General features: G+C 42.6%; 1 protein-coding gene across 2 annotated transcripts in view; it reads right to left on the bottom strand.

Moving 5' to 3' along the window:
- Window positions 1–24,133, bottom strand: part of ADARB2 (adenosine deaminase RNA specific B2 (inactive)) — a 718,056-nt gene that overhangs the window by 44,562 nt on the left and 649,361 nt on the right. For both annotated transcript variants that reach the window (XM_056519506.1, XM_056519508.1), the window contains 2 exons: window positions 23,067–23,218; window positions 19,931–20,099 (listed from right to left, as the gene is read on the bottom strand). In XM_056519506.1, coding sequence (XP_056375481.1) covers window positions 19,931–20,099; window positions 23,067–23,218 — 321 coding nt within the window. The remainder of the gene's footprint in view (window positions 1–19,930; window positions 20,100–23,066; window positions 23,219–24,133) is intronic.

Here is a 24,133-nt window from a genome sequence, read left to right as displayed (position 1 = left end):
CCCCGCTTAGTTTGCGGGGAGTAGATGTTAATGAGCCGAAGCTCTTGTCCCTTCATGAAGACATCTAAGATCAGGCACCTCCCCATTTCTAATTCAATAACCCGTCGGCATTCCACAGGTTCGGCAAAAAGGACTGCCACCCCACTATACGGCTCAGCCGCAAGAGACCAGTGGGAGGGACCACGCCTCCACTCTCTTCTGGCTTTTACCAGAGAGGCTAGATCTGACAACCTGGACTCCTGTAAAAAGAAAATGTCGGCTTCAACGTGGCTGAGAAAATCAAAGGCTGCGAATCTAGCCATATCAGACTTTATGCTGGCATAATTAATAGATGCCAGCGTCAATGGGGTGAGTGCCGCCATACTGGGTGATTGAATTAGATGGCCTCACCCTTTATTTCTTTTTCCCCTTCTTTTTCGCCCCCTCATCCCCCGAAGAAGATAAGAGGGCTGGACCACACTTAGACCTTTTTTTGGATTCCGATTTATCCATTTGATCCCCATCTCCATCCGGCCCCGGTCTAGCCCTGCCCTCCGAGGAAGGTGTCCCGACAGGACAGGGCCCAGTTCCCCCCAAAGGCTCTTTCTTCCTAGGCACCCCGCCCTCACCTTCCCCCTCCAAGTAGGGGGAGGAGATGGTATCGAGGACGAGGTACCGGTTTGACAGGTCAATCAGAGGGGGGGCAGTCAGGCTTCAGTTTTGGACCTGGCCCATAGTACAAGGAACAGAGGACTCTGACCTCTTCTTTCTTCCTTTACTTTTGCCCTTATCTTTCTTTTTAGGCCTCTCCCTACTATCCTCATCCACACTTTCATAGGGGGAGCCTCCTGATCTCCTCATCCAGCACGTTCTCCTCCAGGGCTTCAGCGGTTACAGGGCCAGCTTCAGGAGCAGGGGCTGAAGCTACCCCCGCCACCTGGGCACTCTCCAGCTTCCTACTCCTTCTACGATTTTCCTCCCGCCTTAGTTTGGTGGGGACCTATTTCCTCCTCACAAGCCCTGTTGCGCCCCCATCCTTGCCCGTACCCTCCCCAGCCGAGGCAACTTCACAGCTCTCCTCAGCCGGAGCTAGTTACTAGCTACCCGCCAGCTAGCTACCCGCCAGCTAGCTACTGTAAGACTACAACTCCCAGCATGTCCTCACTGTAAGGGCATGCTGGGAGTTGTAGTCTTACAACAGGGGGTGGCGGGTGGTATATGTGGGTAGCCAGTGATAGCTGCGGGCGGACAGCGGGTGTTAGATACGGGCGGGACTTTACGGGACTTTCTCTAAGCCAACTGTTTTTTGGGTGTAGATTTGCAACTTTTTAGGCTGTTTGCGACTTTTTGTGCGACTTTTTAACAAAAGTCACAGCTAGTAAATCTCTGCCTACAGCTAAGTAAAAAACAGATCTCGTGTAAAACAGCTGGATTGAGAGAAATCATGCAGCCCGGCGTACCACTAAAAGTTGCACAAAAGTCACGTGTGACTTTTTTGTGACAAATATACACCAAAAATCCTGTGTAAATCCCTTGAGAAATTTCCCCCCTTTGGCTATAAGTGCAATAGAATAAATGTCACCTTATTAAAGTACAACTCCGCTTGTTCTAATCCAGCAAATAACAGAAGATTTATCAATGAGTCATAACGTTTTTTGTTATTTTTTATAGAAGATATGATCTATAAATCCTTCCTGGGAAAGATCCATTGTAAAAGCTTTATTGCTTTCTGACAAAACTTTCTCATGTGATAATGAGTACAACAACAATACCGCCTCAAAAAGTCAAGTGCGTGCCGACTGCGGAATCACAAGTCCAATAGCTTATTTCTAATCAGAATCAATGTTAACTGGGAAATCTCCACAGCCAGAAGTGAGCGAGAAATTCCTCCATCATTTGTTCAAACACTTGATATTACAGCGCTGTTTACCGAGACAAAATCCCTTGTCCAGTTTTCAATATAGTTAAACCTTAAGTAAATATTTTTCCCCCCATTTGTCAATCATAGAAATGCCATAGATAAAATAGGTGAAAGGCTCATAACCACCCTTCAGAGTAAGAGACAAATACGCCTCTTCAGTAAGTGCAAATCATACTATGCGCCACAGCGACATTTTATTAGATTGCTGAATTACATAGGTTTAGTACAAAACAGAGGCAGCGTCTCCTGGACTATAATGATTGACACGAGCGACATTTTATTATACGTGATGAAGGGGTATATTGTTCTCCGAGGTGTAAACCTAACCACAGTCTATGTCACCTACAGCATATTCCTCTACAGATGCTATCAATATAATGGCTAGAATTTATTAATACAACCTTATTCTTTCTTAAAGGGGTACTCCGCCCCTAGACATCTTATCCCCCTATCCAAAGGGTAGGGGATAAGATGTCTGATCGCGGGGGTCCCGTCGCTGGGGACCCACGCAATATAGCATGCGGCACCCACCTTTTTCTGCTCCGGAAGCGCTGGAGGGTCTTGGTCCCAACCACCAGAACAGAAGTCCGTGACGTCACGACTCCGCCCCTGTGTGACGTCACACCCCATCCCCTCAATGCAAGTCTATGGGAGGGGGCGTGACTGCCATCACGCCCCCTCCCATAGACTTGCATTGAAGGGATGGGGCGTGACGTCACACAGGGGCGGAGTCATGACGTCACGGACTTCCGTTCCGGTGACTTCCGTTCCTTTGGATAGGGGAAAAGATGTCTAGGGGTGGAGTACCCCTTTAAATCAACTGGCGCCAGAAAGTTAAACATTTGTAAATGACTTCTTTAAAAAATCTTAACCCTTCCAGTAGTTATCAGCTGCCGTATGATCCACAGGAAGTTGTTTTCTTTTTGTCTGACCCCAGTGCTCTCTGCTGACACCTCTGTCCATTTTAGGAACTGTCCAGAGCAGGAGCAAATCCCCATAGAAAAACTCTCCTGCTCTAGAAAGTTCCTAAAATGGACAGAGGTGTCAGCAGAGAGCACTGGGGTCAGATAGAAAGGAAATTCAAAAAGAAAAGAACTTCCTGTTGATCATAACAGCAGCTAATAAATACTGGAAGGATAAAACATTTTTTTTATAGAAGTAATTTACAAATCCGTTTAACTTTCTAGAGCCAGTTGATTTAAAAAACTTATTTTTTCCAGTGGAGTACCCCTTTAACCCCTTAAGGACTCAGGGTTTTTCAGTTTTTGCACTTTTGTTTTTTCCTCCTTACCTTTTAAAAATCATAACCCTTTAAATTTTCCACCTAAAAATCCATATTATGGCTTATTTTTTGCGTCACTAATTCTAATTTGCAGTGACATTAGTCATTTTACCCAAAAATTCATGGCGAAACGGAAAAAAAAATCATTATGCGTATGGATAAAATGATACCCTACTTATATAGGTTTGATTTTGTGGTACTTCTGGAAAAAAATCATAACTACATGCAGGAAAATTTATACGTTTAAAAATGTCATCTTCTGACCCCTATAACTTTTTTATTTTTCCACGTACAGGGCAGTATGAGGACTCATTTTTTGCGCCGTGATCTGAAGTTTTGATCAGACTTTTTGATAACTTTTTATTCATTTTTTAATGGTATAAAAAGTGACCAAAATACGCTTTTTTTTGGACTTTAGAATTTTTTTACGTGTACGCCATTGACCGTGCGGTTTAATTAATGATGCATTTTTAGAGTTCGGACATTTACGCACGCAGCGATGCCACATATGTTTATTTTTATGAACTTTATTAACACTTTTTTTTTAACTTTTTGTTTGCAGTGTTATAGGTCCCATAGGGACCTATAACACTGCACACACTGATCTCTCATGCTGATCACTGGCGTGTATTAATACGCCTGTGATCAGTGTTATCGGTGCTTGACTGCTCCTGCCTGGATCTCAGGCACGGAGCAGTCATTCGTCGATCGGACAAAGAGGAGGCAGGTAAGGGCCCTCCCGGTGTCCTGTAAGCTGTTCACGACGCCGCAATTTCACCACGGCGGTCCCGAACAGCCCGACTGACTAGCCGGGATAGTTTCACTTTCACTTTAGAAGTGGTCGTCAGCTTTGACCGCCGCTTCTAAAGGGTTAATACCGCACATTGCCGCGATCGGCGATGTGTGGTATTAGCCCCGGGTCCCGGCCGTTGATGAGCGCTGGGACCGACGCGATGTGATGCTTCATATTGCGGGAGCCGGCGCAGGACGTAAATATACGTCCTGCGTCGTTAAGGGGTGAATGAATAATTTTGACAAAGGCCATGTAGAACTTTGCAATCATGTTTATTGCTCCAATGCATCTAAATAAAAAAAAATAAAACAAAGCGCGGTATTTACAAATAATGGTTGTGGTATGTGTTTTTACTCCTTTTTTTTCATGGGTGGCTTTTTAACTCACTGCACCAAATTTACAAAAAGGCGCAAGTCGGGCTATAAATTTGGTGCAATTTCAAAAATCATATGTGTGAATTTACCCACCTTACAGGTGAGTGTTACAGGAATCTCTTTCAGAGGTGATTACTTGTGTGTTGAACTTAATTGTACCAAATATCCAGACTTTTAACCCCTTAAGGACTCTCTTTTTCAGTTTTTGCATCTTTATTTTTACCTCCTCACCTTTTAAAAATCATAACCCTTTCAATTTTCCACCTAAAAATCCATATGATGACTTATTTTTGCGCCAGCAATTCTACTTTGTAATGACATCAGCGACAAAATTGAAAAAAAAAAAAGCCATTTTGTAAATTTTGTAGGATTCCGTTTCTACAGTAAATTTTTCGGTAAAAATGACACCTGATCTTTATTCTGTAGGTCCATACAATTAAACTGATTCCCTACTTATATAGGTTTGGTTTTGTCTTACTTATGGAAAAAATCATAACTACATGCACATTAATACGTTTAAAAATGTCCTCTTATGACCCCTATAACTTTTTTAATTTTCTGCATATGGGGATGTATGCAGGCCCATTTTTTGCACCGTGATCTTAAGTTTTTATCGGTACCATTTTTGTTTTGATTGGACTTTCTGATCGCTTTTTATAAAAATTTTTATGGTATAAAAAGTGACCAAAAATACGCTATTTTGGACTTTGGAATTTTTTAAATGTGTACGCCCTTGACCTTGCGGTTTAATTAACGATATATTTTTATAGTTTACGCATGCGGCAATACCACCTATGTTTATTTTTATTTACATTTTTTTTGTGGGAAAAGGGGGTGATTTTGACTTTTAGTAGGGAAGGGGTTAAATCACATTAATAACACTTTATTTAAACTTTTTTTTTTTTGCAATGTTATAGCCCACATAGGGGACTATAACATTGCACACACTGATTTCCTACACTGATCACTACCATGCAATAGCATAGCATTGATCAGTGTTATCGCCGCTCGACTGCTCCTGCCTGGATCTCAGGCACGCAGCAGTCATTCGCCAATCGGGCATGCAGGAGGTAGGTAGAGATCCTCCTCGCGTCCTGCAAGCTGTTCGGGATGCTGCAATTTCGCTGTGGTGGCCCCAAACAGCACCACTGAGCTGCCGGGAACCTTTCACTTTCACTTCAGACTCGGCGATCAACTTTGATCTCCGCATCTGAAGAGTTAATACCGGGCATCACCGCGATCGGTGATGTCTAGTATTAGCCGTGGGTCCCGGCCGTTGATGGCCACCGGCACTGACACGATATGATGCAGGGTCACTGCTATACAGTTATATCGCGGGAGCTGGCACAGGACGTAAATATACGTCCTGCGTCGTTGAGGAGTTAAACATGTCCATCCTAACCAAATGTAAAAAAAAAAAAAAATTTAAATAATTTTTTGTAGTAATAGTTTACTTGACAGGGTATATATATATATATATATATATATATATATATATATATATATATATATTTCAATTACAAGGTGGTCTGCTTATAGTAGGCTCCTTTCACACTACAGGTATCATCCTGTAAAAAAAAAAAACCTTCGTTATTACTTCCGGCAAAAAATCCTGTAAATGGCCGTCAAAAAAATCCCATTCATGCCAATGGGATCTTTTGACCATCCTTTTGCATCAGGTATGTCTGTTTTTACTAATGTCAGTTATTTTTGCTGGCACAAAAGGCGGTGCATGCACTAATTTTTTGTCCGGCAAAAAAAAATGGTGAAAAATTGGACGTTAAGATTCAACTTTGAAGTCTTTGGGATGTTCAAAAAAGACATCCGTTATCATCAGTTATTGTCAGGTTTTTAACATCCGTTTTATGTACTGAGCATGCTCAGAACAGCTTTACAAAAACAGATGTAACTGGTAATAACGGATGATAACAGATGAACAACATCAGGTTTTTTAACAAAAAACCCATTAAAAATAACGGATGATGGTCATCAGTTATCATCCGTTATTACCAGTTATTGCATCCGTTTATTTTTCATCCATTATTGTAAAATAACAGCAGTAAAAAAGCAGGATGATACCTGTAGTGTGAAAGGGGCCTAAATGAGTCATTTCAACTATTTTTTGTAATGTGTGTTTTCTATGCCACTTTTTTATGGAGGTGATTTTAAAGGGTTTTCACCAAATTTTGCACCTTTTTAAAAAGTAGCATTTTCATGAATTCCTGACCACTGCAAAAACCCAACTGAAAACACACATACTGCCGCCAAGGAAAGAAATGTGCGTAAATGAAAAGGCGCAACAAAAGGTGCAAAAAACGCACTGCGTGAAAATTTTGCACCAAATTAACCCCAGAAAACAAGGGTAAAGTGCTTCATAAATACCCCCCAAAGTACGTTTGAAAAAAGTCTTAAAAAATGAAAAAAGTCTATAAAAATGATATAATATCCTACCATTAAGGGTCTATAGCCTGTATGAAGACTTATATGACTACATACAAAGAAATCTAATGCCGTACACACCCTACCAACTGGCGTCTTGCAAACATTTATTTGCTAGCTTAAGGCTAAGTTCCACTTGTTTTTTTTCCGGCAGTTTTTGGAATGCTGCCACTGCAGTTTTTGAGCCAAAGCCAGAAGTGTATTTAAAAGGAATAGGACATATAAAGGAAGGACTTACACTTCTCCTCCCTTATGGATCCACTTCTGACTTTGGCTCAAAAACTGCAGTGGCAGTATTCCAAAAACTGCCAGAGAAAAAAAAAAAAACAAGTGGGAACTTAGCCTAAGGGGTTGTCCAGTAAAACTGCTTTACTAAAAACATTAGAGAAAGAGATGGCTTCAACAGGAACGCCGCTTCCACATGTCGCAGGACACAGACAGCATCAGGTAGGTAAAAGCAAGGGTGTATCATTTTCCCAGAATGCAACCCGTTTCACTGCTACAGCAGCTTCATCAGGCATAATGAAGCTGCTGTAGCAGTGAAATGCGTTGCATTCTGGGAAAATGAAACACCCTTGTGTGTTGTCCCGGTACCGTACGTTGTACCGTACCTTGTGTGCTAAGTCCCCAAAGTCAGAGTTCCTGCGTACCGGTAGGATCCTCCTAGTGGGATAACCCCTTGTCATCTCTTCCTTCTTTAATTTTATATGTTTGATGTGCATGAAATGTATATAATTTATAGTACTTCCAGGACCTTAGGTCACATGACTACTAAGCCTACTGTTAGGTTAAGCTTAAGGACCTTCCAGGGTACGTGATGTGGTCACATGATGTACCACAATGCTTTGTGAAGGGACCGACAGTTGGTGGAACCAATAAGCTATGAGTCTGCCCCCTTGTCATATAAGAGCGCTGTATCCAATGATCGCTCTCTTGGGTTCCGGACTAGCAGAGAGAGAGGAGCTCTGTGGATACCTGGAAGACAAATCTAGTCCTGAAGCCTGCTAACTTCCGCCGAATACAAAACCGTGAGTTCAACTAAACTCATTCCTAAATCTACGTGACTACTGAACCTAAAACCAAACCCTAAATTCAGTGGAACAGCGTAAAGCAAGCCTCAGAGCTTATTTCCCTATAAGGTCCCAACCAACTGTGAGGAACTTAAAGTCTGGTCCTCTGTAAAGACTGTTGCTGCTGTTAACCTGCATAAAAGTTGCAGTAAAGTTATTTCCAGTTTACTAAACCTACGGTTGTGGACAATCCTTTATTCCTCCCTATTTTTCCGGAGACGGGTGGCGGTAGTATATATCTATATAGAGAAATAACCCGCACCCTGGCGTCCGACAGTTAAGGGTTAATCCAACACCCTTTCATCACTGCACAGCTACACCCAACCTACCCTACTTCCCCACAAGCTCACCACACTTGCTTTTACCTACCTGATGCTGTCTGTGTCCTGCGCCATGTGGAACCGACGTTCCTGTTGAAGCCATCTCTTTCTCTAATGTTTTGAGCCGGGGGTCTGCGGACACCTCACTATTACACGCTCACCATTGTTGTGTATGTTGTTACACAACTACCTCAGGTGAGCGGCTATACAGCCTTTTGCATTTTAGTTGTCTCTCGTTTATTACACCAAGGAGGGCTTTTACCCTCTCTTTACAGATTACTAAAAACATGCCAGACTGCCAGTTTAAGTAATAAAAAAATAAAAATAAATAAAAAACATTCAAACTAAACATCTCCCGTACTCCACCGATGCCTCTGGTATTGCATCTCCTGATGTCCACTGAACTCCTCTTCCTGATCCTGAGGCCTGGGATATCACAGTGGCTGAGCCAATCACTAGCCACAGAAGTGCCCTGCTTCGTAGCAATTTGACATATTGGGCCCCAGGACCAGAGAGAGGAACAAAGAGAAGATGGGGTTCTGATCAATATGTCATGCTGCCGATGAACCAAACACTGATTGAGGCGGGACAGTGCTAAGGTGCAATGTGACGACCCTGTTCCGTGGAACAGGAGGGGAAGTGCAACATCGCTGGGGGAAGTACGGTAAGTATAGTTTGTTTTTAATTTGTATAGTGTAGATGAAAGGAAACGTCGGCAACTCACCAAATCTTCTTTCTGTTTCTTTATTATAAATACTAACATATTACATACATGTAACGGGACGGACGGGTCCAGGGGGGTACAGTAGGCAACAACGGCCGCTGTTTTGGTGAGTTGCCGACGTTTCCTTTCATCTACACTATACGCATCATTAATTGCTGTTTTTACATCAGAGCACCGCTGAACTATTAGAGACAGTTCCCCATTACACTCTGAGAAGGTATTCTTTTTGGTATGCAGAAGTAAGCTGTGCCGAGATACTCTATCTATTTGCATAGTTTGTTTTTTGTTTACAGGCAGCTTGGCATGTCTTAGTTAAACAGTTTTTGCTGGAAAACCCCTTTAAAGGGGTACTCCGCCCCTAGACATCTTATCCCCTATCCAAAGGATAGGGGATAAGATGTCAGATCACTGGGGTCCCGCTGCTGGGTACCCAGGGGATCGCTGCTGCAGCACCGCGCTATCATTAGTGCACAGAGCGAGATCGCTCTGCACGTAATCACGGGCAATACAGGGGCCGGAGCATCGTTACGCCATGGCTCCGCCCCTCGTGATGTCACGGCCCGCCCCCCGTCAATACAAGTCTATGGGAGGGGGCGTGGCGGTCGTCACGCCCCCTGCCATAGACTTGCATTAAGGGGATGGGCCATGATATCATGAGGGGCGGAGCCATGACGTCACGCTGCTCCGGCCCTTGTATCGCCCATCATTAAGCACAGAGCGAACTCGCTCTGCGCAGTAATGATAGCGGGGTGCCGAAGTGGCGATCCCCGGGGTCTCCAGCAGCGGGACCGCGGCGATCTAACATCTTATCCCCTATCCTTTGGATAGGGGATAAGATGCCAGGGGTGGAGTACCCCTTTAAAGGGATGGTTCAACTTTACAAAATTATGGAATTTGGGATGTGGCTTGAGTAAAAATAAATAAATAAAAAAACACATGAAACTCTCACCTTTCCCCTAAACCCTGCTATTTCTGTCCCAACTGAGTAGCAATTCCTATATCCATATTGACACACTGGCCAAAGCATTACATTGCTAAGCGGACACTTCCTGCATGTCCTTATAAAAGCAGGAATCAACTCTAAGCCAGGACTGGGGACTGTTGAGACATATAAAGCAGGGGGGGGGGGGGATTGGGGAAAGGTGAGTATAAATGTTTTTTCATTTTTATCCTAGCTACAGCCTATAGATCGCAATTTTGGGGTGTGGGACTACCCCTTTAACAGGCTGAAGAGGACAGATGTGAGTGGATTTGACTGAAGGATCAGACCAAACATAGGTAAGCATAGGAGCAGTAGACAAAAAAACAAAAAAAATATTTTAATAAAGATTAATTGCATATCTGCTTTATATTTTTGCAACATTAGTAGTATTACCTTGCTCATATTTGTTCTACAGACTTGTCAGTAAAATCATTTTTGTCTACTTTGGCCTGTGTTTTGCTGATAGGGGCGCAGGGCATGTTCTTACAGCTGGCACAATTATTTATACACTATAGAGGGATTTATCATTAGTGCGGATTATTGCTAGATGCCAAACCTGCTGCTCAAGTGTGTGGTTTTCCCAGTTGCTGCACTAGGTATGTATAATGTTGCACATGTCACTTCCTAAATTTGCACAAATGACAAGAAGCTCACATACATCCTATACCAGCTGGTCACTGGAGTACATTTGCAAAAAAAAAAGATAAATTCAGCACAATGATAAGTGCATTTTGCTCACAACGCCCCCTGGAAATGCATAAAAAGAAAAGTGACATTAGCGCAGACAACATAAAAATAGAGAATAATTCCAGGAAAATAAAAACACACTGGGGGACAGTCATCATTGGCTTTACACCACTTCAATGTTCTAAATGTCCTTGCATTTTTTGCACAATTTCTTTTTGTGCAATTTTCGGTAGAACATCTTTCAAAGCTGTCTACTGTTTGGTGCACCATACACCATTTATTGCTGTGGAGCTGTATGTGGTGACCCGGTACTGGACTTGGTCCCGTACCTTTGTCGTATGTCCCCACAGTCGGACTTCCTCCATGCTGGTAGGGCTTTCCTGGTGGGTTAACCCCTAGTCGCCTCATAATGCCATTTAGACATGTATATATTTAATATGTTTTACGATAATGTAATTGATGTACAGGACTTTTGGTCACGTGATTTATACTGAATTGTGTTATGCTAGGTTTAAGGACCTTTGGGTCATATGACTAGGTCAAGTGATGTAACCATAATGCCTTGGTTTAGGACCGACAGGTTTGGGGACCAATAAGCTTTGATCCTGCCCCTTCTGTATATAAGGGCGCTGTATCCAATAATTGCTCTCTTTCCCTTGGGATCTCAGAGGAAGCAGATCTGTTATCACAGCTACAAGACAAGCTAGGCCTGAAGCCTTCCACTTCAGAGCTTTCTAAACCATGAGTTAATCTGACTCAAATCTTACCAATCCTACGTGACTACTGAACCTAAACATTCCCCTAAATTCAGTGGAACAGCGTACAGCAAAATCAAAGCTTATTTTACCTCAAAGTCCCAGCCAACCTGGAAGGAGCCTAAATCCCGGTCCTCTTGTAAAAGACTGTTATCATCATCTGCATAAAATCTGCAGTAAAGTTATTTCTAGTTTACTACAACTTCTGCTGTGGACAATCCTTTATTCCTCCCTATCGTTCCTGGGACGGGTGGCGGTAGGACATATACATTGAGGAAGCCCGTACCCTGGCGCCACGAAAATCAAGGGTTAATGCTACACCCTGCAACAATACTCTGCAACACCCCTGTTCACCCTACATCCCCCAAGCTCACCACATGTATTTATTATTTGCGCAAATTACATTTTGAAGTGCTATTTTGCGCAAAGTCTATATATTTTTTTCTCGCAAACCTATGTCACCTAATAGGACACGTACAAAAGTGTCAGATGCACAAAGCTTAAACCTATTTCTTCAGCTCACTGGTTTATATAATTGAACAAAATTTATCAAGTCCTGTGCACCTTTTTGGTAAATTTTGAGCAACTGTGCAAACAATACATCAAGCAAACAGGGGTAAAATATTTACTAAATGACACCAACATTGATAAATGTCCCCAATGAGCACGCCATTTTGCAGGTGTACACCAGTTGATAAATCCCTCCCTATGACTTGTACTACTATGCAGTAATTGTACTTTAGGTTAATACTATAGGTACTTATGTCTAGCATTGTACCTAGACTAGCACTACTTTGGAGTTATACAGCTATATGGCTGGTTTAGGCAGTATACTATATGGCTGGTATAGGCAGTATACTATATGGCTGTTATAGGCAGTATACTATATGGCTGGTATAGGCAGTATAGTATATGGCTGTTATAGGCAGTATACTATATGGCTGGTATAGGCAGTATACTATATGGCTGGTTTAGGCAGTATACTATATGGCTGTTATAGGCAGTATACTATATGGCTGTTATAGGCAGTATACTATATGGCTGGTATAGGCAGTATACTATATGGCTGGTATAGGCAGTATACTATATGGCTGTTATAGGCAGTATACTATATGGCTGGTATAGGCAGTATATTATATGGCTGGTATATGCAGTATACTATATGGCTGGTATAGGAAGTATATTATATGGCTGGTATAGGCAGTATATTATATGGCTGGTATAGGAAGTATATTATATGGCTGGTATAGGCAGTATATTATATGGCTGGTATAGGCAGTATACTATATGGCTGGTATAGGCAGTATGTACAGTATGCTATTATTATATAGCTATTTATAAGGCTGGTACCATGTTAAAAGTCTAAAAAGATATGCCCTAGTGCCCTTACAATGGGTTACCTCTTCAGAGATGACATCCGTTCTGCCTCGTAAAGGGCAACCAAATGCACTGTGGTTGTCTTCATAAGGCACCCCTTTAGCTGTTAAGATATATATAGAGATCTAGTAATGATCTGATATTCCTGGCACATGTGCAGCTACCAACAATAGGAAATCACCTTCATGGAATTGAAAGCCACATATGGCTTCCAGAGCAGTGGTTGGGGAACGCTGATATGATGTTTATATACACTGCTCAAAAAACATAAAGGGAACACTTAAACAACACAATATAACTCCAAGTCAATGATACTTCTGTGAAATCACACTGATCCACTCAGGAAGCAACAATGATTGACAATCAATTTCATATGCTGTTGTACAAATGGAACAGACAACAGGTGGAAATTATAGGCAATTAGCAAGACACCCCCAATAAAGAAGTGGTTCTGTAGGGGGTGACCACAGACCACTTCTCAGTTCCTATGCTTCCTGGCTGATGTTTTGATCACTTTTGAATGCTGGCGGTGCTTTCACTCTAGTGGTAGCATGAGACTGAGTCTACAACCCACACAAGTGGCTCAGGTAGTGCAGTTCATCCAGGATGGCACATCAATGCGAGCTGTGGCAAGAAGGTTTGCTGTGTCTGTCAGCGTAGTGTCCAGAGCATGGAGGCGCTACCAGAAGACAGGCCAGTACATCAGGAGACATGGCCGTAGGAGGACAACATCCGAGCAGCAGAACCGCTACCTCTGCCTTTGTGCAAGGAGCAGCAGGAGGAGCACTGCCAGAGCCCTGCATAATGACCTACAGCAGGCCACAAATGTGCATGTGTCCACTAAAATGGTCAGGAACAGACTCCATGAGGGTGGTATGAGGGCCCGACGTCCACAGGTGGGGGTTGTGCTTACAGCCCAACACCGTGCAGGACATTTGACATTTGCCAGAGAACACCAAGATTGGCAAATTAACCACTGGTGCCCTGTGCTCTTCACAGATGAAAGCAGGCTCACACCGAGCACATGTGACAGACGTACAGAGTCTGGAGATGCCGTGGAGAACATTCTGCTGCCTGCAACATCCTCCAGCATGACCGGTTTGGCGGTGGGGCAGTAATAGTGTGAGGGTGGCATTTCTTTGGGGGGCCGAACATCCCTCCATGTGCTTGTCAGAAGTAGCGTGACTGCAATTAGGTTCCTAGATGAGATCCTCAGATCCCTTGTGAGACCATATGCTGGTGCGGTTGACCTTGGGTTCCTCCTAATGCAAGACAATGCTAGACCTCATGTGTAGTGTTGAGCGGCATAGGCCATATTCGAATTCGCGAATATTCGCGAATATATGGACGAATATTCGTCATATATTCGCGAATATTCGCATATTCTCGTTTTATTTTCGCATATGCGAAAATGTGCGCGTGCGAAAATTAACACATGCGAAAATGAGCAAATACAAAATTGGCATAAGCGAAAATTCGCATATGCGAAAATTAGCATATGCAAATTTTCGCATATGCGGAAATTCGCATGCCAGTCTCACACAGTAGTATTAGAGCCTTCTTTACACCACACAAGCTGGAAGCAGAGAGGGGTGATCACTGTGATGTGTACTGTGAAGAAAAAAAAAAAAACAAAAAAAACACGAATATTCGTAATTACGAATATATAGCGCTATATTCGCGAATATGCGATATTCGCGAATAAAATTCGCATTGCGAATATTCGCGAGCAACACTACTCATGTGGCTGGAGAGTGTCAGCAGTTCCTGCTAGAGGAAGGCATTGATGCTATGGACTGGCCCGCCCGCTCCCCAGACCTGAATCCGATTGAGCACATCTGGGACATCATGTCTCGCTCCATCCACCAACGCCACATTGCACCACAGATTGTCCAGGAGTTGGCGGATGCTTTAGTCCAGGTCTGGGAGGACATCCCTCAGAAGACCATCCCCCACCATATCAGGAGCATGCCCAGGCATTGTAGGGAGGTCATACGGCCACGTGGAGGCCACACACACTACTGAGCCTCATTGTGACTTGTTTTAAGGACATTACATAAAGTTGGATCAGCCTGTAGTGGGGTTTTCCACTGTGATTTTGAGTGTGACTCCATATCCAGACCTCCATGGGTTGATACATTTGATTTCCATTGATAATTTTTATGTGATTTTGTTGTCAGCACATTCAACTATGTAAAGATGAAAGTATTTCATATGATTAATTCATTCAGATCTAGGATGTGTTATCTTAGTGTTCCCTTTATTTTTTTGAGCAGTGTAGTTGTTTGTATTTTATAGGTACCCCTATCGGTACTCCTAAACCATTTCTTTAAAGGGGTACTCCACTGGCCAGCGTTCGGAACATTTAGTTCCAAACACTATGTTGGCACGCTGCGGGAGTCAATCCCACTCCCTCGTGATGTCACGCCAATCTGACGGCCGTCACAACCCCTCCCATAGACTTGCATTGAGGGGGCGTGGCGTCATGTCACAAGGGATGTGGTCGACCCCGCAGCGTGCACACAGGGTTCAGAACTAAATGTTCTGAACACTGGCTAGTGGAGTATGCCTTTAAGATGCTTCCTTCTCTCTTTACCATATACTGTATCATACAGCAATCCACACATATACATATTAACCATACAGTAAAAAATGAAGAATAAAAAGAGAAGATTTGCATCTGCAACGTTTAGTACAAATGTAGTTTAACTGCTCCATTAAGATAACACAGCTGCTCGCATTACAATCTGGGTCTGGTTCAATATTCTAAGCTCTGGTGTTCACACCTGCCAGCAGAGGTAATCATGCGGGAAGATGTTACTACTCAGGCCGTGCTTGACTCTACATCACGAGTGTACAGGGCAACATTAAAACCAAGCCGGTGTGGTGCCATATTTGGTGTTTTGCCATGGAATGTGTTACATAACTAAGCACTTTCCTGTGACTGAGAGGGCCCCAAGGCATCTTTGCCCCATGAGAAGTATAAATGGAACATAGTAAACATGGGGCCCTGTTAGAGATTTAGCATTGGAGCCCAGAAGCTAATAGTTACCCCTCTGTAAGTATACACTTTTATCAGTCTCCAATACTTGCATTACTGACATGCATAGAGTTGCAACAACAAGCAAAACGAGAGATTCTTTTTTGTCCTAATAAATTACATTAATTTATATACAGTTAAGGTTCCTTGTAAAGGGGCATTCCCAACTCGAAAAGCTATCCCCTATCCACAGGACAGGTGGGGGTCCGGTTATACCCCCACTAATGAGCTTGTCAACCCACCCCCCATCCTGTATACCGGGGCTAACTTTTTGGAGTTGCGAATACCGCCTTAAATGGGCACTGTCACTAGGAAAAACTTTTAATATATCAAAAATTATGATCAGTGGGAGTCTGAGTGTTCAGACCTACAATGATCAGGAAAATGAGCCAGGAGAAGTCTGCACTCAGCGTATTCTCTCCCGGCTCCGTGTCACGTGATGGAGACAAACTCACAGTGTAAGTCTAGGGAACATGTCTGGACAACATGACACAGAGCAAGGAGAGGAGTGTGCAGCCGCGCGGCCTTCTCCTAGCTCTTTCTTCAGATTGGTGGAGGTCTGAACACTCGGACCCCCAAAGATCAAAACTTTCGACATGTCTCTAGGACATGCTAAAAGTTTTTCCAAGTGACCGGTACAGTAGGTTTAACTTGATAGATGTTTGTCTGTTTTTAATTTTATAAACTATGTTGCTTTGTTAGTATTTATGCACTACAGGGCTTAAAGGGATTATTCCTTATCCAAAGAATAGGAGATAGCATGTCTAATCGTGGAGGTCCTGCCATTGGGACCCCCCTAACCCCGCAATCTCTGCTGCGGCACCCCAGACATCCGGTGCACAGATCGAACTTCGTCCTGTGCCAGATGACTATTGGTGCGGCGCCGGAGGCTCGTGATGTCACGGCCACGCCCCACTCGTGATGTTGGCGAAATTCGCATATTCGCTATGTTCATTCTCTTTTTTTTTCCATGCAAAAATTCGTAATGAAATTCGCATAGTGCCCATGCACGATTATATCTTTCACCTAAAAGAAGGGAGGGATCATGTCCTCTGACTGGAAGTGCTGATATTCGCAAAAAAGTTTACAAGTTTATGTGCTGATATTCTAAATATTCTCAAAAATCGCGAAGTGCTGATATTCGCATTAAAAATAAAAATTTCAATTATTCGCGCTCAACACTGTTCAGTACTGCACTTTGTATGGTGCCCCTCTGTGACTTTGTGTGCGAATTTTTGACTTGTGTGACAAATGTGCGACTTTTTAATAATGCTGTGCACAGTCAGTTTCTAAGCCATCTGATGACTAAATAAGCGCAGATGCGACAAAATATGCGACAAACAGAAAAGTTGCAAATAATAAATTCCTGACCACTGCACGATTTCAACTGAAATCACGACTTCCAAGGTCACTTTGTAAAAATTGTTCTATTGGGTTTGGCGCAAAATATTGTCGCGAAAAGCAGCTGCACCAAAAATAGAGGCAAACTACAGCCAAAATAATGGAGTACAAAGTTCTATACATACCCCTCAATGTAATTTAATGAAACCCTCTATAGCAGAAATGCAATATTACCCTTTAGCCCAGTGTTCTCCAAACTGGGAACCTCCAGCTGTTGCAAAATGACAACTCCCAGCAAGTAGGAAATATATATATATATATATATATATATATATATATATATATATATATATATATATATATGAAATCAAAAAAGGAAGCAGCACTCCAAATTGCAAAAAGCAGTGTGTTTATTCACCCATCAGGTCAATGCGACGTTTCAGCCTCACAATGAGGCCTTTCTCAAGCAGGTGCCGCTACTTATAAAACAGTAAGGTTTTCCACTGAAAACATAGTAAAAATAGAAATTCCTGTATTAACATGGTACAAAAACACAGAAGACACAAATATATTTTCAAAAACATAACACAGGTGAAACGTCTACTTGGGCAACATCAAATCAAATCAATTGTATTTTTATATGTAAACAGCTAAGAGCTAAAAGAAACATGAGAGGTTTGATATGTGGAGCATGGTCTACAGGCAACGTACTGAACTACTAGCGTCCATCAGGCTTTAGCCGGAGTGACATGGAGCTGGTGGAAATCACTGGCAAGACGATACCAGACTATGCTTCCCCCCTATGTGATTTATTCTGTACGATCAAACTGTCTAAAGGAATCAGAAAAAAGGTCTAAAACAATACAACGCCCGGAAGGACTTCCTACTGCAGTCAAGGAACCTTTAGCACAATGCATTATACAGTTCATTTCTTGTCACTGAATAGTTTCTAAGAAAAAGTTACTAAAAAAAAGGATAAATTAAGAAATCCTGAAGAAGAGCTAGATTAAAGGGGTTATTCAGGAATCGAAAAACAGCTAATTTCTTTTAAAAACCGCTCCCTGTCTGTCTCCAGGTTGGGTGTGGTTCTGCAGCTCAGTTCCATTGAAGTGAGTAGAGCCAAGTTGTAAAACCCCACCCAACATGAATACAGACAAGAATCGTTAAAAGAAAAAAAGAAAAAATAGAAATCAGCTCTATTTTTTGATTCCTGGATAACCCCTTTAAGGCTATGTTCACAGGGGGCCAACAATCTACAAAGGGCCAACTATCTACAGTGAGGAACCTATTAACAAGGGGCCACCTATCTACAGGGGGGGGGGGGGGGAGGGGGGTAACTATCTTCAAGAGGCCAAATATCTGCAGAGAGTAGACTATCTACAAGGGGCCAAATATGTACAGCGGGGCAACTATCTACAAGGGGCCAACAATCTATACGGGGGGGACTATCTACAAAGGGCCCACTATCTACAGTGAAGAAACTACCTACAAGGGGCCAACTATCTACAGGGGGGCAACTATCTACGAGGGGCCAACTATCTACAGGGGGGCAACTATCTACAAAGGGGCAACTACCGTGAGGAACCTATCTACAAGGGGCCGCCTATCTACAGGGGGGGGGGGGGGAAGAGGGGGTACCTATCTACAAGGGGCCAACTATCTACAGTGGTGAAACTATTTACAGTGGAGCAATTATCTACAAGGGGCTCACTATCTACAGTGAGGAAACTATCTACAAGGGACCAACTATCTACATGGGGCAACTATCTACACTGAAGAAACTATCTACATGGGGTCAACTATCTACAGTGAGGAAGCTGTCTACAAGGGACCAACTACCTACAAGGGGGTAACTATCTACAAAGGGGCAACTATCTACAGTGAGGAACCTAGCTACAAGGGGCAACCTATCTACAGGGGGAGGAGTAACTATCTACAAGGGGCCAACTATCTACAGGGGGGAAACTATATACAAAGGGGCAACTATCTACAGTGAGGAACCTAGCTACAAGGGGCAACCTATCTATAGGGGGAGGGGTAACTATCTACAAGGGGCCAACTATCTACAGGGGGGCAACTATATACAAAGGGGCAACTATCTACAGTGAGGAACCTATATACAAGGGGCCACCTATCTTCAGGGGGAGGGGTAATTATCTACAAGAGGCAACTATCTACAGGGGGGCAACTATCTACAAAGGGGCAACTATCTACAGTGAGGAACCTATCTACAAGGGGCCACCTATCTACAGGGGGGGTAACCAAGTATAAGAGGCCAACTATCTAAAGTGTCGAAACTATCTACAGTGGAGCAATGATCTACAAGGAGCTTACTATCTATAGAAAGGAATCTCTCTACAAGAAGCCAACTATGTGGGCAACTAAGGGGGCAACTATCTAAGGAATCTATGGATATGTTATGGGGAAGGTGACAGTGTTTGGAGTGACGGTGTCCCGATGCAATCCTCCTTCATACCGGGCACCCCCCCCCCCTCCAGCTGATATCAATAGCCAGGGACCACCGCTAACGGCCTATAGCGGCAATTGATTATACTACAGAATCTCTGCTAGGAAATGCGGGCACTGACGAAATCCATTGACGCTACGACCAGGCGGACCTATGCCATGAATACTGACGGCAATGCAGCCTGCACAGAATTTTTATGAACATGTACATGTAACATGTAAATTTTTTGGAGGGCCCAAAATTTAGAATATCCATGGCTGAAAAAGTTCTGCAGTGTGAATGGGTGAATAGAACCAATGTTAAATTAATTCCGCTCAAAAATTCTGTTGTGTGAACGCACTCTCAAAGTGAAAAAAAAAATGCATCAAATGTTATTTACCTGGTAATTTTATCCGTACAAGACATTGTGACTAGCTGTTCTCCCGATAAGACACCATCCCACGTCTGTACTGCAGGCTGAGTCCTAACAGGTATCGTTCCTTCCCCAGACTCTATCTTTGTCCGAAGATGTCCTCGAAATTTCCTCACTATGTGCTTGCACTTGTTCACTTAAATAAGAAAAACAAAATATGTATATCAGAAATGAGTGGAAATCTGTGTCTTTGACACCATGTGTCTCCAGCTGTTGCAAAACTACAACTACAACTTGTAGTTGTGCAACAGCTGGAGGCACACTGCTCGGAAAACACTGCTGTAATGAAATAGACAAAAATCTGACTTTATTGGACTTTAGTGTTAAATCGGCATATGAAACGTCAGTATAAGTACAGTCACAAAATATAAAGTGGAAACCAGCAAAAAAAAAAAAGGGGGCGCACAGCGCACTTAAAGAGGTACTCCGGAGGAAAACACATTTTTTTAAATCAACTTGTGCCAGAAAGTTAAACAGATTTGTGAATCACTTCTATTTAAAACTCTTAATCCGTCCAGTACTTATCAGCTGCTGTATGCTCCACAGGAAGTTGTATTTCTTTCTGGAGTTCTTTTCTGTCTGACCACAGTGCTCTCTGCTGACACCTCTGTGCGTATCAGGAACTGTCCAGAGTACAAGCAAAATCCCCATAGCAAACCTCTCCTGCTCAGGACAGTGCCTGACATGGACTGAGGTGTCAGCAGAGAGCACTGTGGTCAGACAGAAAACAACTATAAAACTTCCTGGGGAGCATACAGCAGCTGATAAGTACTGGAAGGATTTAGATTTTTACATTGAAGTAATTTGCACAAACACTTTATTATCGCTGACTTTTTTTTCTGTAACTCGAGTTTTTCTTGCTATGATATGGAAATGTCTGTTATTGCAGCGTCCATTGTTCTGCATTGAAATCATTGTTCTCCTTTAGCTCTTTTGTCGAGTGGCCTCAATAATAACTCAATTTAAAAACTATGAAATGAGTCACGGATATTGTGGGCGCTAAGTTGTGTTTTTTTCCCCTCATAATTATTCGCATCAGAATAGAATTTCCTCATCTTCCTTTTTTATGAATTTAGATAACAGAGCAGCATGTGGCTATATTGTAATAATATGTTCTCATTAACATAACCACCCATACATGATAATGTACTTGATATCACTATCACCAAAACGCAAGGGTCTCCGCTTGTAGCTCCCCACCCTTTTGACACAAAGGCATGGGATCTACATGAAAGAAAATCATGTGGCGTAGTTTCTGGGCTCCAGTGCAAAATCTGTAACAAGGCCCCATGTGCCAAATATAATACTGGCCTGTTATGGGCAAACGTGCTTTGGGGCCCCAGGCGTCTGCTACCTCTTCACCTCCTATAGTTACGCCACTGAGGAAAACTACCCATCACCTTCAAGCAGGGGGAATAAAAGGCAGAGCTGCATGTCAAAATGCTAACAGCCCTGCTCACCAATCAGGCGGTACAGGTGTCAGGCAGTCAGACATATGTAATTGTGGATTCATCCCTTCACCAGCATGCCTGTTCTCTATGCCTGACTATCTTCTGAGCTCCTATGACCTGACTTTTTGCCTATTTACTGACGTTGCCATTGCTTGTTGATTTTGTACTACACTGCTGTCTTGGTTTCACCCATTCCTGTTTCTTGATGTTGCATTTGCCTTCTGATGTTGTACCTTGGTGCTCTCTAGGTTTGATCCATAGCTTGTCCTGATTCTGTCTTTACGATTTTCTACCTTATCTGCCCGTGTGTTACTGACCTGGTTTGTCTGACTATTTTGGTTACTCTGAAGCCCCTGCACGTAGTTCAGTAGAAGGACTGTCACCCAGTTGGCCTTGCAGTTGTGTATTCTCTCTATATCACAAAATTCAATCAAGATTTGCAAAATTGCAAGATTATTAGCAAAATTGCAAAGTTACATGATCTCTGCCCAGTTGCATTATTAGTCTTTCGGACTGTCTCCTGCAGCTGGATATGGACTGTGGCTAGCCAGGAAGTTAAGCGTGTTACTGTACACTTTACATGGGTATATCTAGAAATTGGTTCCGGTCTGAATGTTCCTCTACCATTCAAAATGTTCAACATGTTCCTGCAATAGGTGATAAGATGTCTGATCGCTGGGGGGCTCTCCGCTGGGACCTTCGTGATCTACGTGCAGCATCTGGCATTCTGTGCAGAGGTTTCAGAGACTGGAGCAGCCGCTACAGAATGCCGGGTGCTGCACAAAGATCATGGGGGTCCCAGCGGCAGGCCCCCCGCAATCAGACATCTTAACCCCTATCCTTTGGATAGGGGATAAGATGTCTATGGGGGGAATACCCCTTTAAGTTAAAGGCATTGCCTGGTTTAAAAAACCCATTTACACATATTGTATGAGTACATTTTATGTAAATAGGTTGGGGTTCTAGATTAAGTACCATCATTTATTAGCCAGAGTGGAGAGAAGTGCAGGAGTATCTCTCTCTCCGCAAGACCTGGCATGTCCGTGCATTACACACATACCCCATTGCTTCCAATGGGCACTGCATCATGCTTCATTTCCCCTGTAGTGGCGTTGCAGGGAAATAAACAAATGTCCTTCGATTCAGGGAATTAGATAATGACAGAAGCTTTGTGCGCATATTAATACTATATACACACAGGTTGCCCATATGTTGAGAAATTTAGAAATGTAGCATTTTTGAGCAATAAAATCAGCTGGATGGTGGAAATAGCTCTCAGGAGCCTGAGGGGACTGATATTGTGCATGTAAATGGTAGTCACTGAAGCGTTTCTTTCATTGCACATGTGGATACACAGTAAAGGTATAGATAAGGCAAAGGGAAAAGCAATCAAAAGAAAATCTGTTTGCCCGGGAAAGCATAAGACAACAATTGGTTGTGTAGGCAGGCAATGCTACTGTGTGCCTCAGCGGGCTGACAATGGGCAAATGGCTGAACTTTAATTGTATCACATTATTACTGCTTCTTAACCTACTTATTTGTTTTTAGACATTAATCTTTGGTTATATAAATATATATATATATATATATATATTTACACAAAAGAATAACAATTTTCTTGTTTTATAAAAATTTAAAAAGTCAAATCTTACAGTCAGACGTTATCTCATAGGGAGAGTTTAGCCTGGCATCTCCACACGGTGATGTACTAACATACAGATGGAATAAGATGCTCTCCTTCAGCCGGAAACCTCCTTCTTTTAACCGTATGAAAACAGATCTTTCCCAGTCACTTCTGCGCTTGCTGTAAAGAAATAAGACAATGTTATTATGATGAAAGGAGGGCAAGGCAGCTGTCATTACTATATGCTTAGAGTAGAAACACAAGAAGTAGCCGACCATATCATACAGACCCATTCACACTACAGAATTTCCACCCAAAGGAAGTCCAGGTGGGGATTTCGGTGTAGCCACCTCCCATTATCCTTCACAGGGTTCTGCCGCACTCTGCACATTATGCTGAATTTCCAGACCCCGCAAAAGAATGAACATGTTCATTCTTTCGTCGTAATTCTGCATGGACAGCATTGCTGTTAATGGGGATAGTGATTGTTTGCACGGTCCTAGAGCCTGCTACACACGGAATGTCCGCCGGGAATTTCTCTGGGCAGATGTATTCTGTAGTGTGCAAACACCCTCAGAGTAGAATGAATGTTAAATCAATAATTAATTTTTTTTTTTTTTATGTATACATGTATACACTATATATATATATATATATATATATATATATATATATATTCTGTTATCTGTATTTGGTTCTTTTCGCACAACCTTGTTACGGGGTCCACAGAGGTATAGAGTACATGATACCTCCCATATAACTATGATATATGCCAGTTTGTGGCATCCACTACACATAGATTGCCATTTAAAAAAAACAACATATACTGGCAATTTTATTATTATTATTATTATTATTATGAATCCTTCTTTATGGAATAGTGCAGAGATCTGCAATATTCCATCCAGCAGCAAAAACTACCCAAACAGATGTCCAAAATTACACTTTTCTGCTCACCATTAGGGTGACTGGGCTCTATGGGGGTTATTTATCAATTTTGCCTGTTGACAGTTTCTTTTTATCCTTTTTTTCACTTTTTTTTCCGGAAATGCTCCAAATTTATCATTTGGCGCACGTTGTTAGTAATTTTGTCGC

This window comes from Hyla sarda, chromosome 5 (genome assembly GCF_029499605.1).
Source record: "Hyla sarda isolate aHylSar1 chromosome 5, aHylSar1.hap1, whole genome shotgun sequence".
NCBI lineage: Eukaryota > Metazoa > Chordata > Amphibia > Anura > Hylidae > Hyla > Hyla sarda.
The sequence above is the reverse complement of the archived record's forward strand: the minus strand, read 5'-3'. Positions and strand labels throughout refer to the sequence as shown.